Genomic DNA, 17,856 nt, shown 5'->3' with positions numbered 1-17,856 from the left:
GCACGTTGAGGAATTGTTAGTTTCTTGGTTGGAGGAAATGGCATGGTGATTACAAGCCTACACTCCACTGGTGACCCATGTCCAGGATAGCACTAACATGAAGGCAGTTTACACCTGACAGGTCCTTCTGCAGGACCTTTCAAGGGTCTGGCTATTGCCCTATATGGAGCACAGAGCCAGGAGGTCTGCTGGAAGGTTAGACGCAGACACATCTGTTTTCCTTGGTACGTCTGGGGTGAAGCTGGCCTTTAACTAGCGTGGCTGACCTTCCATGCTCTTCTTGCCCTGTTCCTTTTCACTTTGCTCTTTTTTTTTTTAATTTTAAAAAATTATTTATTCATTTTTCTTTTTCTTTTTTTCTTTTTTACAATAAACTGCATATATTTAGAGTGTTCAATCTAGTATCCCAATCTCCCAATTCATTCCGCCCCCCCCAACCTTCCCTGCTTTCCCCACTTGGTGTCCATATGTTTGTTCTCTACATCTGTGTCTCTATTTCTGCCTTGCAAACCGGTTGATTTGTACCCTTTTTCTATAGTCCACATATATGTGTTAGTATACAATATTTGTTTTTCTCTTTCTGACTCACTTCACTCTGTATAACAGTCTCTAGGTCCATCCATGTCTCTGCAAATGTCCCAGTTTCATTGTTTTTTACAGCTGAGTAATATTCCATTGTATGTATGTACCACATCTTCTTTATCCATTCATCTGTTGATGGACATTTAGGTTGCTTCCATGTCCTGGCTATTGTAAATAGTGCTGCAATGAACATTGGAGTGCATGTGTCTTTTTGAATGATGGTGTTCTCTGGGTATATGCCCAGTAGTGGGATTGCTGGGTCATATAGTAGTTCTGTTTTTAGTTTTGCAAGGAACCTCCATACAGTTCTCCATAGTGGCTGTATCAGTTTACATTCCCACCAGCAATGTAAGAGCGTTCCTTTTTCTCCACACCCTCTCCAGCATTTACTGTTTGTAGATTTTCTGATGATGCCCATTCTCACCGGTGTGAGGTGATAGCTCATTATAGTTTTGATTTGCATTTCTCTAGTAATTAGTGATGTCGAGCAGCTTTTCATGTGCCTCTTGGCCATCCGTATGTCTTCTTTGGAGAAATGCCTATTTAGGTCTTCTGCCCATTTTTTGATTGAGTTGTTTGTTTTTTTGATATTGAGCTGGATGAACTGTTTATATATTTTGGAGATTAATCCTTTGTCTGTTGATTCATCTGCAAATATTTTTTCCCATTCTGAGGGTTGTCTTTTCGTCTTGCTTATATTTTTCTTTGCTGTGCAGAAGCTTTGAAGTTTCATTAGGTCCCACTTATTTATTTTTGTTTTTATTTCCATTATTCTAGAGGGTGGATCAAAAAAGATCTTGCTGTGATTTACGTCGAAGAGCGTTCTTCCTATGTTTTCCTCCAGGAGTTTTATAGTGTCTGGCCTTTCATTTAGGTCTTTTATCCATTTTGAGTTTAGTTTTGTGTATGGTGTTAGGAAGTGTTCTAATTTCATTCTTTTCCATGTAGCTGTCCAGTTTTACCAGCACCACTTATTGAAGAGGATGTTTTTTCTCCATTGTATATCCTTGCCTCCTTTGTCATAGATTAGTTGACCGTAGTTTATCTCTGGGCTTTCTATCCTGTTCCATTGATCTATATTTCTGTTTTTGTGCCAGTACCGTACTGTCTTGATCACTGTAGTCTTGTAGTATAGCCTGAAGTCAGGAAGCCTGATTCCACCAACTCCATCTTTCCTTCTCAAGAGTGCTTTGGCCATTCGGGGTCTTTTGCGTTTCCATACAAATTGTAAAATTTCTTGTTCTAGTTCCATGAAAAATGCCATTGGTCATTTGATCGGGATTGCATTGAATCTATAAATTGCTTTTGATAATATAGTCATTTTCACAATGTTGATTCTTCCAATCCAAGAACATGGTATGTCCCTCCATCTGTTTGTGTCTTCTTTGATTTCTTTCATTAGTGTCTTATAGTTTTCTGAGTACAGGTCTTTTGCCTCCTTAGGCAGGTTTATTCCTAGGTATTTTATTCTTTTTGTTGCAATGGTGAATGAGATTGTTTCCTTAATTTCTCTTCCTGATCTTTCATTGTTGGTGTATAGAAATGCAAGAGATTTCTGTGTGTTAATTTTGTATCCTGCAACTTTACCAAATTCATTGATTAGCTCGAGTAGTTTTCTGGTGGCATCTTTAGGATTTTCTATGTATAGTATCATGTCATCTGCAAACAGTGACAGTTTTACTTCTTCTTTTCCAATTTGGATTCCTTTTATTTCTTTTTCTTCTCTGATTGCTGTGTCAAGGACTTCCAAAACTATGTTGAATAGTAGTGGCGAGAGTGGACATCCTTGTCTTGTTCCTGATCTTAGAGGGAATGCTTCCAGTTTTTCCCCATTGAGAATGATGTTTGCTGTGGGTTTGTCATATATGGGCTTTATTATATTGAGGTAGGTTCCCTCTATGCCCACCTTCTGGAGAGTTTTTGTTTTTTTTTTTAAGTTTTTTTTTTTTTAATTTATTATTTATTATTTTTTGGGAGGTACACCAAGTTCAATCATCTGTTTTTTTTGTTTGTTTTTTTTAACAATGAAATAATTTTATTTGTGAAATTACAGAAATTTTGCCCACTATTTTAAAGCATTGTCATCGTTTTTAGTACCATTTGCTCTTACTAGTTTGGCATTTGATACTTTTTTTTTTTAATTTATTATTTTTTTTGGGGGGGTACACCAAGTTCAATCATCTGTTTTTATACACTTATCCCCGTATTCCCTCCCTCCCTTGACTCCCCCCCCTCGAGTCCCCCCCACCCTCCCCATCCCAGTCCTCTAAGGCATCTTCCATCCTCGAGTTGAACTCCCTTTGTTATACAACAACTTCCCACTGGCTATCTACTTTACAGTTGGTAGTATATATATGTCTGTGCTACTCTCTCGCTTTGTCTCAGCTTCCCCTTCACCCCCTGCCCCCTCCCAAACCTCGAGTTCTTTCTGGAGAGTTTTTGTCATAAATGGGTGTTGAATTTTGTCAAAAGCTTTTTTTGCATCTATTGAGATGATCATGTGGTTTTTATCCTTCAGTTTGTTAATGTGGTGTATCACATTGATTGATTTGCGTATATTGAAGAATCCTTGCATTCCAGGGATAAACCCCACTTGGTCATGGTGTATGATCCTTTTAATGTGTTGTTGGATTCTGTTTGCTAGTATTTTGTTGAGGATTTTTGCATCTAAATTCATCAGTGATATTGGTCTGTAGTTTTCTTTTTTTGTAGTATCTTTTTCTGGCTTTGGTATCAGGGTGATGGTGGCTTCATAGAATGAGTTTGGGAGTGTTCCTTCCTCTGCAATTTTTTGGAAGAGTTTGAGAAGGATGGGTATTAGCTCTTCTCTAAATGTTTGATAGAATTCACCTGTGAATCCATCTGGTCCTGGACTTCTGTTTGTTGGGAGATTTTTAATCACAGTTTCAATTTCATTACTTGTGATTAGTCTGTTCATATTTTCTATTTCTTCCTGATTCAGTCTTGAAAGTTTATACCTTTCTAAGAACCTGTCCATATCATCCAGGTTGTCCATTTTATTGGCATGTAGTTGCTTGCAGTAATCTTTTATGGTGCTTTTCATTTCTGCAGTGTCCGTTGTAACTTCTCCTGTTTCATTTCTAATTTTATTGATTTGAGTCCTCTCCCTCTTTTTCTTGATGAGTCTTGCTCAAGGTGTATCGATTTTATTTATCTTCTCAAAGAACCAGCTTTTAGTTTTATTGATTTTTGCTTTTGTTTTCTTTGTCTCTATTTCATTTATTTCTTCTCTGATCTTTATGATTTCTCTCCATCTACTCACTTTGGGTTTTGTTTGCTCTTCTTTCTCTAGTTTCTTTAGGTGTAAGGTTAGATTGTTTATTTGGGATTTTTCTTGTTTCTTGAGGTAGGATTGTATTGCTATAAACGTCCCTCTTAGAACTGCCTTTGCTGCATCCCATAGGTTTTGGATCGTTGTGTTTTCATTGCCATTTGTCTCTAGGTATTTTTTGATTTCCTCTTTGCTTTCTTCAGTGATCTGTTGGTTATTGAGTAGCATATTGTTTAGCCTCCCTGTGTTTGTGTTTTTTACAGTTTTTTTCCTGTAATTGATTTCTAATCTCATAACGTTGTGGTCAGAAAAGATGCTTGATACAATTTCAATTTTCTTAAATTTACCAAGGCTTGATTTATGACCCCGAATGTGATCTATCCTGGAGAATGTTCCATGTGCACTTGAGAAGAATGTGTAACCTGCTGTTTTTGGATGTAATGTCCTCTAGATATCTATTAAATCAAGCTGATTTATTGTGTCATTTAAAGCTTGTGTTTCCTTATTAGTTTTCTGTGTGGATGATGTGTCCATTGGTGTAAGTGGGGTGTTAAAGTCCCCCACTATGATTGTGTTCCTGTCGATTTCCTCTTTCATAGTTGTTAGCATTTGCCTTATGTATTGAGGTGCTCCTATATTGGGTGCATATATATTTATAATTGTTATCTCTTCTTCTTGGATTGATCCCTCAATCTTTATGTAGTGTCCTTTCTTGTCTCTTGTAACATTTTTTATTTTAAAGCCTATTTTGTCTGATCTGAGTATCACTACTCCAGCTTTCTTTTGATTTCCATTTGCATGGAATATCTTTTTCCATCCCCTCACTTTCAGTCTGTATGTGTGCCTAGGTCTGAAGTGGGTCTCTTGTAGTTAGCATATATATGGGTCTTGTTTTTGTATCCATTCATCCAGTCTGTGTCTTTTGGTTGGTGTATTTAGTCCATTTACATTCAATGTAATTAGCAATATGTATGTTCCTATTACCATTTTCTTAATTGTTTTGTTTTTGTTTCTGTAGGTCCTTTTCTTCTCTTATGTTTCCCGCTTAGAGAGGTTCCTTTAGCATTTGTTGTAGGGCTGGTTTGGTGGTGCTGAATTCTTTTAGCTGTTGCTTGCCTGTAAAGCTTTTGATTTCTCCATCGAATCTGAATGAGATCCTTGCTGGGTGGTGTATTCTTGGCTGTAGGTTTTTCCCTGTCGTCACTTTAAATATATTGTGCCACTCCCTTCTGGCTTGTAGAGTTTCTACTGAGAAATCAGCTGTTACCCTATGGGAGTTCCCTTGTATGTTATTTGTCGTTTTTCCCTTATTGCTTTTAATAACTTTTCTCTGTCTTTATTTTTTGTCAATTTGACTACTATATGTCTTGGCATGTTTCTCCTTGGGTTTATCTTGCCTGGGACTCTCTGTGCTTCCTGCACCTGGGTAGCTATTTCCTTTCCCATGTTAGGGAAGTTTTCAACTATAATCTCTTCCAGTATTTTCTCAGGTGCTTTCTCTCTCTCTTCTCCTTCTGGGACCCCTATAATGCGAATGTTGCTGTGTTTAACATTATCCCAGAGGTCTCTTAGGCTGTCTTCAGTTCTTTTCATTCTTTTTTCTTTATTCTTTTCTGCATCAGTGATCATCACCATTCTGTCTTCCATGTCACTTATTTGCCCTTCTGCCTCAGTTAATCTGCTATTGGTTCCTTTTAGTGTATTTTTCATTTCAGTTATTGTGTTGCATTTCTCTGTTTGTTTGTTCTTTAGTTCTTCTCGGTCTTTGGTAAACTTTTCTTGCAAATTTTTGATCTTTGCATCCATTCTTTTTTCAAAGTCCTTGATTATCTTCACCATCATTATTCTGAATTCTTTTTCTGGAAGAGTGCCTGTCTCCTCTTCATTTAGTTCTTTTTCTGGTGTTTTATTTTGTCCCTTCATCTGATACAAAGTCTTTTGCCTTTTCATTTTCTCTGTCTTTCTGTGGCTGTGATTTTCAATTCTACAAGATGAAATACTGCTGATACTGCTTGATTCTGCTGTCTGCCATCTTGTGGAGGAAGCTGTCTACGAGGCTCATGGGTTCTTCCTGATGGGAGGGACTGATGGTGGATTGGGCTGGGTGGGTGGAACTCAGTAAAACTTTAATCTGATTTGGTGGGTGGAGCTCAGTGACACTTTAATCTGCTTGTCTGCCAATGGGTGGGGCTGTGTTCCCACCCTGGTGGTTGTTTGACCTGAGACGACCCAGCACTGGAGCTTACAGGCTCTTTGGTGGAGCTAATGGTGGACTCCGGAAGGGCTCACGCCAATGAGCACTTCTCAGAACCCCTGCCATCAGTGCCTCTGTCTCCTCAGTGAACCACAACTGCCCCCCACCTCTGCAGGCAACCCTCCAACACCAGCAGGTAGGTCTGGTTCAGTCTCCTATGGGGTCACTGCTCCTTCCCCCTGGGTCCTGATGAGCACACTTTTTTGTGTGTCCTCCAAGAGTGGAGTCTCCGTTTCCCCCAGTCCTGTGAAGGTCCTGCAATCAAATCCCACTGGCTTTCAAAGTCTGATTCTCTGGGGATTCCTGCTCCCATTGCTGGACCCCCAGGTTAGGAAGCCTGACGGGGGGCTCAGAACCCTCAGGACTCCTGTGGTATAAATCTTCTCCAGCTTGTGAGTCACCCACCCAGCATTTATGGGATTTGATTTTAACAGGATTGCGCCCCTCCTGCCGTCTCATTGCGGCTTCTCCTTTGTCTCTGGATGTGGGGTGTGTTTTTTTTGGTGAGTTCCAGTGTCTTTCTGTCGATGGTTGTTCAGCAGTTAGTTGTAATTCTGGTGCTCTTGCAAGAGGGAGTGAGCGCACGTCCTCCTACTCCGCCATCTTGATTCTTCTCTCTAAGCACATTCTATTTTAAAAAATCCCTTTACATAGTGCACTTAAGAAAGTAAAATTTAAAAATGTGTGTTTGTGCATTTGATAAACATTTAGGCTAAATATTCAATTTTTAAATTAAAAATTTTCTAACTACAATATGTTTTTCTTTACTCCTACTTCTTAAATTAAGATTTCTGTAACTACAATATGTTTTTCTTTACTCCTACCTCTTCCTTTTTGTTTTTTGCTCCAAAGTGATACACCTGTTGAGGCACAGCGGCCTATCAGCAGTGAAATCCTCGGCCAGGGTTCAGTTTCAGAAAAAGAGCCTGCAAATGGAGCACAGAATCCAGGACCAGCTAAGCAAGAAAAAAATGAGGTAATATTTACTACACAAGGAGTCTTTTAGAGTTATTCTCCTTATAAGAAATAATACTATTTGCTTGGAGAGAATTTAAAAAGAATTTTCTGGTATTTGAGAGTAGGAGAGAGAGTATCTAGATTGTCTTATTAATTAGATCATTGTCTCCCCTCTTCCTTAAGAATTTATAGTATTTTTAGTTATCACTGTATATTTTGGAGCATTTTTAATGAATGAATTTATTAACAATTGAAAAAATCACAATTGACATTGCTCCTGCATGTTTGAGCACTCATGTAATTGAACTCACATTAAACGTGGACAGCTTGTATTTTTAAGATATATGTTCTATATTTTACTAATTAGATTTAATGAGCAGGAAAAGATGACATTTATAATATAGAATAATACTTTATCTAAGCCTTTGGAGTCCCAGATTATTTTTCTGTGGTGCTTTGGGAAGGAAATTGTTTGTGAAATTGGGTGTAAATTTCACTTATAAGGGGTGAGAAGGTAGTTTTCATAAGTTGAATAAGTTTTGTTGGTTTTGACTAAATATTTAGAATGAAGTAGAAAAATTATTCTTAAAAGTACATATGGATATGCACTAAACAACAGAATCCCAAAATATATGAAGCTAACATTGACAGAGCTGAAGGGAGAAATAGACAGTTCTGCAATAATAGTTGGAGACTTCAGTACCCCACTTGCAGTAATGGATAGAACATCTAAACAGAAGATCAGTAAGGATATAGAGGACTTGAAGAACACTGTAAACCAATTAGACTTAACAGACGTCTGTAGATGTCTGTTCAATAATAGTAGAATACACATTCTTCCCCAGTGCACATGCGGCATTCTTCAGGATCGACCATATGTTAGGACACAAAACAAGTTACAGTAAATTTTAAAAGATTTGAAATCATGTAAAGTATTTTCTCTGGGACTTCCCTCGTGGTCCAGTGGGTAAGACTCTGCGCTTCCAATGCAGGGGGCCTGGGTTTGATCCCTGGCCAGGGAACTAGATCCCACATGCATCTTGCAAATTAAAATCTCACATGCCACAACTAAGACCTGGCATAGCCAAAATAAATAATTTTTTAAAAATGTTTAAAAAATATATTTGGAGTGACGTTTTAGGTTCAGTGTTGTTACCTTCAGTTCTGGTTGGGGACAAGAGAGGAAATATTCCCGACAGAGCCATGGAGTGGAAGGAGAAAGAGGGATGATGAGTCACTCTGGAGCCAGTAGACAGATTTCCTCGGAAAAAAAAAGGTATCTTCTCTGACCACAGAGGAATTAAGCTAGAAATTAGTAATAGAAGGAAAATTTTAAAATTAATAAAAATTAATCAAGACACTCTTAAACAACCAGTGGGTCACAGAAGAAATCACAAGGAAATTAGAAAATATTTAGAGACTAATGAAAATGAGTACAGTGTACCAAATATACAACACACTTATGGAATGCAGTGAAAGCAGTGCTCAGGGAGAAATTTATAGCTGCAGATGCTTACATTAAAAAAGAAGATCTCAAATTAATAACCTAACTTTATGCCTTGAAGAGCTAGAAAAAGGAAGAGCAAGCTAGGCCCAAAGCTAGCAGAAGGAAGGAAATAATAAAGATTAGAAGAGAGAGAAATAAAATAGAGAAAAGGAAGACAACAGAGAGTCAACAAAACCAAAAGTTGGTTCTTTGGAAAGATCAACAAAATTGATAAGCCCTTAGCTATACTGACAAAGAAAAAGAAAATACAAATAACTAAAATAAAAAATTAAAACTATCAACCTTACAATAATAAAAAGAATTATAAGAGAATACTATGACCATTTGTAAGCCAACAAATTAAATAACTTAGATGAAATGGACCAATTCCTTAGAAACACAAATTACTAAACTGACTCAGAAAGAAATAGAAAATCTCACTGAGTATAGAGATCTATAATGAGTAAAGAGATTGAATCAATAATCAAAAAACTTACCAACAAAGAAAAGACTAGGATCAGATGGCTTTACTGGTAAATTCTACAAACATTTAAGAAGGGTTAAGAGCAATCCTCAAAATTCTCCAAAAAATAGAATAGGAGGGAACACTTCCTAACTGATTTTATGAGGCCGGCATTACCCTGATAGCAAAGCCAATTGAAAATATTGCAAGAAAAGAAAACTACAAACCAAAATCTCTTATGACTATAGAAGCAAAAATCAACAAAATACTAGCAAGTCAAATCCATCAGCATTTTAGAAGGATTATGCATTCTGACCAAGTGGATTGATTGCAGGATGCAAGGGTGGTTCAACATAAAACACAGTCAGTTTAATACACATCACATTAACAGATTGAAGGAGAAAAAGAAACAACACACTATCGTCTCGATGCAGAAAAGACATTTGACAAAATCAGATACTTTGCTGATAAAAACTCTCAGGGAACTAAGAATAGAATGGAACTTCCTCAGCATGGTGGAGATCATTTATGTAAAACCCAAGCTAACATCATACTCAATGGTTAATGACTAAAAGCTTTCTCTCTAAGATTAGGAACAAAGATAAGGATGCCTGATTTCACCACTATTCAACATTTATTAGAAGTTCTAGCCAGAACAGTTAGACCAGAAGAAGAAATAAATTGGAAAGGAAGAAGTAAAACTCTCTCTGTTCACAGATGACATGAGTATTATATGTATTCATGAAGAATTCACAAGACAGCTACTAGAACTTATAAACAGGTTTAGCAGAGTTGCAGGATACAAGATCAACACAAAAAAATCAGTTGTGTTTCTTTACACCAGCAATGAACAATCAGAAAAGGAAATTAAGAAAGCAGTTTCATTTACAACAGCATATAAAAGGATAAAATACCTGGGAATAAATTAAACTAAGGAGGTGAAAGACTTGTATGCTGAAATCTGCAAAACATTGCTGAGGGACTTCCTAGGTGGCGCAGTGGTAAAGAATCCACCTGCCAATGCAGGGGACACAGGTTTAGCCCTGCTCTGGGAAGATTCCACATGCCATGGAGCAGCTAAGCCCATGCGCCACAGCTATTGAGCCTGTGCTCTAGAACCTGTGAGCCACAACTATTGAGCCCATGTGCCGCACCTGTCGAAGCCCACGTGCCTAGGGCCCGTGCTCCACAACAAGAGAAGCCACTACAATGAGGAGCCTGTGCACCACAATAAAGAGTAGCCCCTGCTTGCAGCAACTAGAGAAAGCCCGTGTGCAGCAATGAAGACCCAACTCAGCCAATAAATAAATTAAATAAATAAATAAATAAATTTATAAAAAAACAAAACAACATTGCTGAAAGAAGTGAAAGAAGATCTAAATAAATAGAAAGACGTTTTATGTTCATGGATGGGAAAATTTAATACTGTTAAGATGTCAGTGCTACTCAATATTGTTTACAGATTACATGTAATTCCTGTAAAAATATTCTACCACCTCTTGCAGTAATGGAATACTCAAGTTCATATGGAATTGCAAAGGGCCTTGAATAGCCAAAATAATCTTGATAAAGAAGAATAAAGTTGTAGGACTCACACTTCATAATTTCAAACCTCACTACAAAGCTACAGTAATCAAAACTATGTGGTACTTGTGTAAGGATAGGCATATAGACCAATGGAATAAATTGAGAGACCAGAAGTAATTCCCTGTATCTGTGGCCAGTTGATTATTGGCAAGGGTGCCAGGTGCATTCAGTGGGGAAAAAACAGTATTTTCAACAAATGGTAAATCAACTGGATTTCCACATGCAAAAGAATGAAGTTGGACTTCTACCCCACACCATATATAAAAATTAACTAAAAATAGATCAACAACTTAAGTATAGGACCTAAAAGCATACAACTGTTAGGACAGCACATAGAGACAAATCTTCACAACCTTAGATTTTGTATTGTGTTCTTAGGTATGATCAAAAGCTTAAGCAACAAATGTAAAATTTGATAAATAGGACTTAATCAAAATTAAAAACTTATGGACTTCCCTGGTGGCCCAGTGGGTAAGACTCCACGCTCCCAATGCAGGGGGCCCAGGTTCTATCCCTAATTGGGGAACTAGGTTCCACGTGCATGCCTCAGCTAAGAATTTGCATGCTGCAACTAAGAAGTCTACATGCTACAACTATGAAGTCTACATACCTCAGCTAAGAAATCCGCATGCTGCAATGAAGATCCCACACGCCACAACTAAGACCCAGCACAGACAAAAGAAACAAACAAATATTTTTTTGAAAATTAAAAATTTTTGTGCATCAAAGGACATTATCAAGAAAGTGAAAGAACAACCTACAGAATGGGAAAAATATTTGCAAATCACTTATCTGGTAAGGGTTTAATATCTAGAACTACAACTCAATAACAAAAAAATCCAATTTAAAACAGGACTTGAATAGACATTTCTCCAGATGGGCCCACATGTCTGTAATTGGCCAATAAGTACACGAAAAAGATGCCTAACATCATTTGTCATTAGGGAAATGCAAATCAAAACGGCAATGAAATGTAACTTCATAACTACTAGAATGGCTAAAATCAAAGCAGTGGAAAATAACACATGTTGGTGAGGAAATAGAGAAATTTGATCCCTCATACATTGCTGGTTGGTATGTAAAATGGTACAGTCACTATGGTTTCGTGGTACCTCAGAAAGCTTAACATAGAATTACTGTATGACCTAGTCATTTCACTTCTAGTATATACCCAAAGACATTGAAAGCAAGGACTCAGACAGATATCTGTGCATCCAGGCTCACAGCAGCATCATTTACAGTGGCGAAAAGGTAGAAATAACTCATGTCCACCCACAGGTTAATGGATAAACAAAGGTGATATATCTGTACAATGGAATATAATTCAGCCATAAAAAGGAATGATATGCTACAACTTGGATGAACCTAGAAAACATCATGTTACATGAACTAAGCCAGACACAAAAGGACAAATATTGTATGATTCCATTTATATGAAATATCTAGGATAGGCAAATTTATAGAGACAGGAAGTAGAATAGAAGTTAGCAGGGGTTAGGGGGAGAGGGAAATGGGGAAGTTATTGCTTAATGGTTACAGAATTTCTGTTTGGGGTGATGAAAATTTTTGGAAATAGATAATAGTGATAGTTGTACAACACTCTGAATCTAATGCCACGGAATTGTATACTGAAAAATGGTTAAAATTACAATATTTATACTTTACCACAAAATTTTTTTTAAAGAACACACAGAATTTTGTCCCAGAGTTATTTATTGCTATAAGTTATGAAGTAGAGGGGGACTGTTATTATTTTCTGGAAAAGGGAGACAGTTTTAGCTTTAGTTAGTGGTGCATGACTCTTGGTTAAGCTTATTGTCAGTGTTGGCCAGGTTTAGAGATGACTGATTTGTTCCAGTTCACATGACTCGTGTAATGTGACCAGATTGCAGCTTGGCAGGCGTCTTTCTTTGCCAATATTGGAATTCGCTGTAATATCTAAGTCCTTTAAGTTGAGTGCTGTGCAGTTCTTTTAGAAGAGTAAAGTAGGAATGTTGAGACCGCTAAGCTTAACACCCATTTATCCTACTTTATCGTAAAATGCTATTTGAGTTAAAGTATTGTTTTTGAGGGAAATTTTATAAGCCTCCCTCCAGAGTAACCAGTTAAGCCACTTACATGCTTAAATTAAATGTATTGGGTAAGGTTTATACTGTGCTTATTAAATATTAATGTAGTCCCTCAGTAAGTAGTAGTAACACAGATAGATTTATGTTAGTCTTTATCTGCATTTGTATTCTCTATCCATGTCTCCCTGTGACAGTTGTAACTTGTATTTTTATTTGGTGTTAGTCAGGGATCAAGGATGACCATTCATTTTGATCAATCTCTTGCTGTGGAATACAGCAAATTAATTGATCTGATCTAGTTGACTGTTAAGACTCATGGATACTATGTTATTTTCCAGAGAACCAATATATTAAGTATTTTCTGATTGTTATTTATAGCTCTGTTTTATTCAGCACTTATAGAAGTTACTGTTGAGTGGTAAAGTATTCAATCATAGTTTGCTCAAAAAATATTTTTTCTAATATTTTTAAGCTTCGTGATTCAACAGAACAATTTCAAGAATATTATAGGCAGAGATTACGCTATCAACAGCATTTAGAACAGAAGGAGCAACAGCGACAGATATACCAGCAGATGCTGCTTGAAGGAGGTGTGAATCAGGAGGATGGTCCTGATCAGCAGCAGAATCTCACCGAACAATTCCTTAATAGGTCGGTCTCTTAGTCACTTTTTTAAATATAAGGAATTATTTAAAAGCTATTAAGAGCATGCAGTAACTGCTACTTTCCATGTATAATTTGAAATTTTAAGGCTTTGTAAGTGCTTCAAGTATTGTGGAGTTACATAATCTCTTCCAGTCACAGCATTCTGAGGGCTCATCCAGTTTTGTCCTTCTTCCCCTTACACAATCTTTCACATCTAAGCAAAGAGAGCAGTGAGAGTGGTGGTTTCAGCACACAGGCTGGAAGTAGACTGCTTCTGGATCCAACCCTGTCCCAGGGTAGCTGAGGGCCTAGGGGAAGTTACTACCTTCTCTTTGCTTGTTTCCTCATCTGTTTCACAGGGTTGCTATGAAGATTAAATGGGTTAATCTTTGTAAAGTGTTTAGAACAGTATCTCGCATAGAGTAAGCACTATATTAAGTGTTAGCTGTTATTTTTATTGTTTTTCTGAGAGCTTAAACTTTCACATTCTATTGAATTTGACATATTAAAATGATTCTTGGGGTGGAGTCAAGATGGGGGCGTGGGAAGATGCAGAGATCATGTCTCCCCACAAACAGATAGGTTGCCGGAGGCCGACGGGGGACCTCAGGCCCCAGCAGATTGCAGGAACCCCAGAGCAACTCGGTAGGACCTGGGGAAAGTCAGGGAGGTGGGGAAGGGGATGCCGGATGGGACCAGTGCCCCTGGGGGGTGGCTGGGTGAGGGGGGAGGTTCCTGCCTGGAGGGACTGTTGCTGGCTGGGGAGATCCAAAACTGCAACTGGGTTTCTCCTGCCCAGGAGGCCTGCTGAGCTCCCTGGCTTGGGAGCCTGCTGGGCTCCCCAGTGGGGTCCTCCACACTCCAAGGCCCCCTCCAGGCTGCCTGGGTCCCCGGGGTGTGGGAAGGAGAGAGGAGGGGCAAGGAGGTGGAGAGGCGGACAGGTGGGGGTGGGGGCTTGGAGCCTGGGGCATGGGGAGGCAAGAGGGCGTTTCGTTTGCCCTCTTGGCCAGGGAGGCTGACTGGGCTCCTGGGCCTGGTCCTTCACTCTCTGGGCCCACCTCTGGCACGAGGATCCTGGGGGTGTGGGGGGGAGGGGGACAGAGTGGGAGAGGAGGGAGAGAGGCAGACAGTGGGGGTGGGAAGGGATCTCTCCAGGTCAGAAGAATAGGGGAGGCGTCGCTGGGTATTTCTTCTGGGTGGGTCCTCCACCTTCCCAGGTTCCTCCCAGCCATTGGTCCTAGGAGTACAGGAGGGAAGCGGTGGGGGGAGAAGAAGAGAGGCGGAAGGGGGGAGGGACCCTCTGGGATCAGAGGATCGGGGGAGGAGTGGAAGGCATTTCAGCTGCCCACTGGCCCGGGAAGCCTGCTGGGCTCCTGGGCCTGGTCTCCAACTCTCCAGGGTCCCCTCCCAGACGTGTTGGTCCCAGGAAGTGTGGCAGGGGGAGAGGAAGAGAGGCAAACTGGTGGTGGGACATTCCAGGAGCAGAGGACCAGGGGAGATATGGAGGACCTTTCCCCTGCCCACTTGGGCCCGGCGGGCCTGCTGGGCTCCCAAGTCTGGTCCCTCAGTCTCTCCGGCTGAGTGGGTCGTACAGACGTGGGAGAGAGGGAGGGGAGGAGAAGAGGAAGAGGCAGACAGTGGTGGGGGGGACCTTGCAGGACTGGAGGATCAGGGGAGATGCTGCGGGAAATCTCCATACCCACTTAGCACCGGGAGTGCCCCCAGGCCTGGTCTTCAGTCCTCTAGGGGCCCCTCTAGGTCTCAGTGCTCCTAGGGGTGTAGAAGGAAAGCGGAGGAGAAGAGGAGAGGCGGGCACGGGAGGGGACCTTCTGGGATTGGAGGATCAAGGGAGGCGGAGAAGGTATTTCCCCTGCCCACTAGCTCTGGGAAGCCTGCTAGGCTCACAGACCTGGTCTTTCACACTCCAGGGCCCCCTGCAGCTGCTTGGGACCTAGGAGAGTGGGGGGTAGGGGAGAGGAAGAGAGGCAGACAGGAACCCTACGAGACTGGGAGATCTGGGCAAGTGCCGCAGGCGTTACCCTAGCCCAGTTGGCCCTGGGAAGCCTGTTGGGCGTCAGAGTCTGGTCTCCTGCCTTCAGGTGCCCCCTGCAGCTGTGAGGGTCCTAGGGTAGTAGGAGAGAGGGGATGAGGAAGAAGAGAACCCAAGGGGGAGTGACCCTCCAAGATTGGAGGACTAGGGGAGGTGCCTAGCATTTCTCCCACCAACTCGGGCCCAGGGAGCCTGCTGTGTACCTGGACCCGGTCCTTTGCCCCCAGGACCAGAGGCATTCCTGGGCCCCTCTGCCTTATTAGGTCTAAGCCCCATTGCCCTCCCCCACCCAGGGCCTTTTCTAAGCATAGGCCCTGTGCATTGCCTAACCTCCCCTGCCACCCCTCCTCCCCCGCCATTGTCGAAGCCCCGCCCCCACAGCCAAGGCCTTTTCTGGATTTTTTTTTTTTTCTTTTTCTTTATTTTTCTTCCCACCTCCTCACTTAGGCTATTTGCAGTTGTTTTACCTTCCAGTTGTTGCTCCATTTTTTTTTAAAATTTTTTCTAACACATCTGTTAGTTTCCTATTATCGTATTTTTTATCTTGCTATTGTTCTGCTGTCCTCCTACTTTTTTTTTTTTTTTTAATTTTTTTTGTTTCCTGCTCCACACAGCTTGTGGGATCTTGATTCACAAGTCCAGGGTCAGGCCTGAGCTCCTGAGGTGGGACTTCTGAGTCCAAAACATTGGACTAATAGGGAAACCCAGCCCCCAGGGAATATTCATCAGAGTGAGGTCTCCCAGAGGTTCTCACCTCAACACCAAGACCCAGCTATACTCAACAGCCTACAAACTCCAGTGCTTGAAACCTCAGGCCAAACACACAGTGGGACAGGAACACAATCCTGCCCATCCAAAGTGGGGGGAAATGAGATGACAAAAAAATATGTCACAGATGAAGGAACAAGGTAAAAATACACAAGACCAAATAAATGAAGAGGAAATAAGAAAATTGCCTGAAAAAGAATTCAGAGTAATTATAGTAAAGATGATGCAAAATCTCGATAACGAAATAGAGAAAATACAAGGAACAGTTCATAAGGACTCAGAAGAACTAAAGAGCAAACAAAGAGTAATAGATGACAAAATAACCAAAATTAAAAATACTCTAGGGGCTTCCTAGGTGGCGCAGTGGTTAAGGATCTGCCTGCCAATGTAGGAGACACGGGTTCAATCTCTGCTCCAGCAAGATCCCACATGCCGCAGAGCAACTAAGCCCATGTGCCACAACTATTGAGCCTGCACTTTAGAGCCCGTGAGCCACAACTATTGAGCCCATGTGCTGCAACTACTGAAGCCCAGAAGCCTAGAGCCCGTGCTCCACAACAAGAGAAGCCACGGCAGTGAGGAGCCCGCGCACCACAACAAAGAGTAGCCCCCACTCACTGCAACTAAAAGAAAGCCCGCACACAGCAAAAAAGACCCAACATAGCCAATAAATAAATAAATAAATTTATTAAAAAAATACTCTAGATGGTATAAACAGCAGAATAGCTGAGGCAGAAGAACGAATAAGTGAGTTGGAAGATAGAATGGGGGAAATAACTGTTACAGACCAGGAAAGAGGAAAAAGAATGAAAACAATGGGAGACAGTCTCAGAGACCTTGGTGACAACATTAAGCACACCAACATTCGAATCATAGGCATCCCAGAAGAAGAAGAAAAAAAGAAAGGGTCTGAGAAGATATTTCAAGAGGTTATAATGGAAAACTTCCCCAACATGGAAAAGGAAATAATGAAGTCTAAGAAGCACAGAGAGCCCCGTACAGAATAAACCTGAGGAGAAATACACCAAGGCACATATTAATCAAACTAACAAAAATTAAACAAAGAAAAAATATTAAAAGCAGCAAGAGAAAAGCAGCAAATAACACATAAGGGAAAACCCATAATGATAACAGCTGATCTTTCTGCAGAAACTCTGCAGGCCAGAAGTGAGTGGCAGGATATACTGAAAGTCCTGAGAGAGAAAAACCTACAGCCAAGAATACTCTACCCAGCAAGAATCTCATTCAGATTCGATGGAGAAGTCAAAAGCTTTACAGACAAGCAAAAGTTAAGAGAATTCAGCACCACCAAACCAGCCCTACAATTATTAAAGGAACTTTTCTAAGCAGGAAACACAAGAGAAGGTAAAGACCTATAAAAACAAACCCAAAACAATTAAGAAAATGGTAATAGGAACATACATGTCAATAATCACCTTAAATGTAAATGGATTAAATGCTCCAATCAAAAGACACAGACTGGCTGAATGGATACAAAAACAAGACCCTTACATATGCTGTCTACAAGCAACCCACTTCAGACCAAGGGACACATATAGACTGAAAGTGAGGGGATGGAAAAAGATACTCCATGCAGATGGAAGTCAAAAGAAAGCTGGAGTAGCAATACTCATATCAGACAAATTAGACTTTAAAGTAAAGACTATTACAAGAGACAAGGAGGGACACTACATAGTGATCAA

At 40.4% G+C, this 17,856-nt stretch overlaps 1 protein-coding gene across 4 annotated transcripts in view; it reads left to right on the top strand.

The window, feature by feature from the left end:
* WDR47 (WD repeat domain 47) overlaps positions 1-17,856 on the top strand; it is a 72,342-nt gene that overhangs the window by 30,826 nt on the left and 23,660 nt on the right. For all 4 annotated transcript variants that reach the window (XM_057723764.1, XM_057723678.1, XM_057723845.1 and 1 more), the window contains 2 exons: positions 6,981-7,104; positions 13,163-13,341. In XM_057723764.1, the coding sequence (XP_057579747.1) occupies positions 6,981-7,104; positions 13,163-13,341 (303 nt within the window). The remainder of the gene's footprint in view (positions 1-6,980; positions 7,105-13,162; positions 13,342-17,856) is intronic.

Source organism: Hippopotamus amphibius, chromosome 1, assembly GCF_030028045.1.
Source record: "Hippopotamus amphibius kiboko isolate mHipAmp2 chromosome 1, mHipAmp2.hap2, whole genome shotgun sequence".
Taxonomy (NCBI): Eukaryota; Metazoa; Chordata; class Mammalia; order Artiodactyla; family Hippopotamidae; genus Hippopotamus; species Hippopotamus amphibius.
Note: the sequence above shows the minus strand (reverse complement) of the source record. Positions and strands in the feature narration are given on the sequence as shown.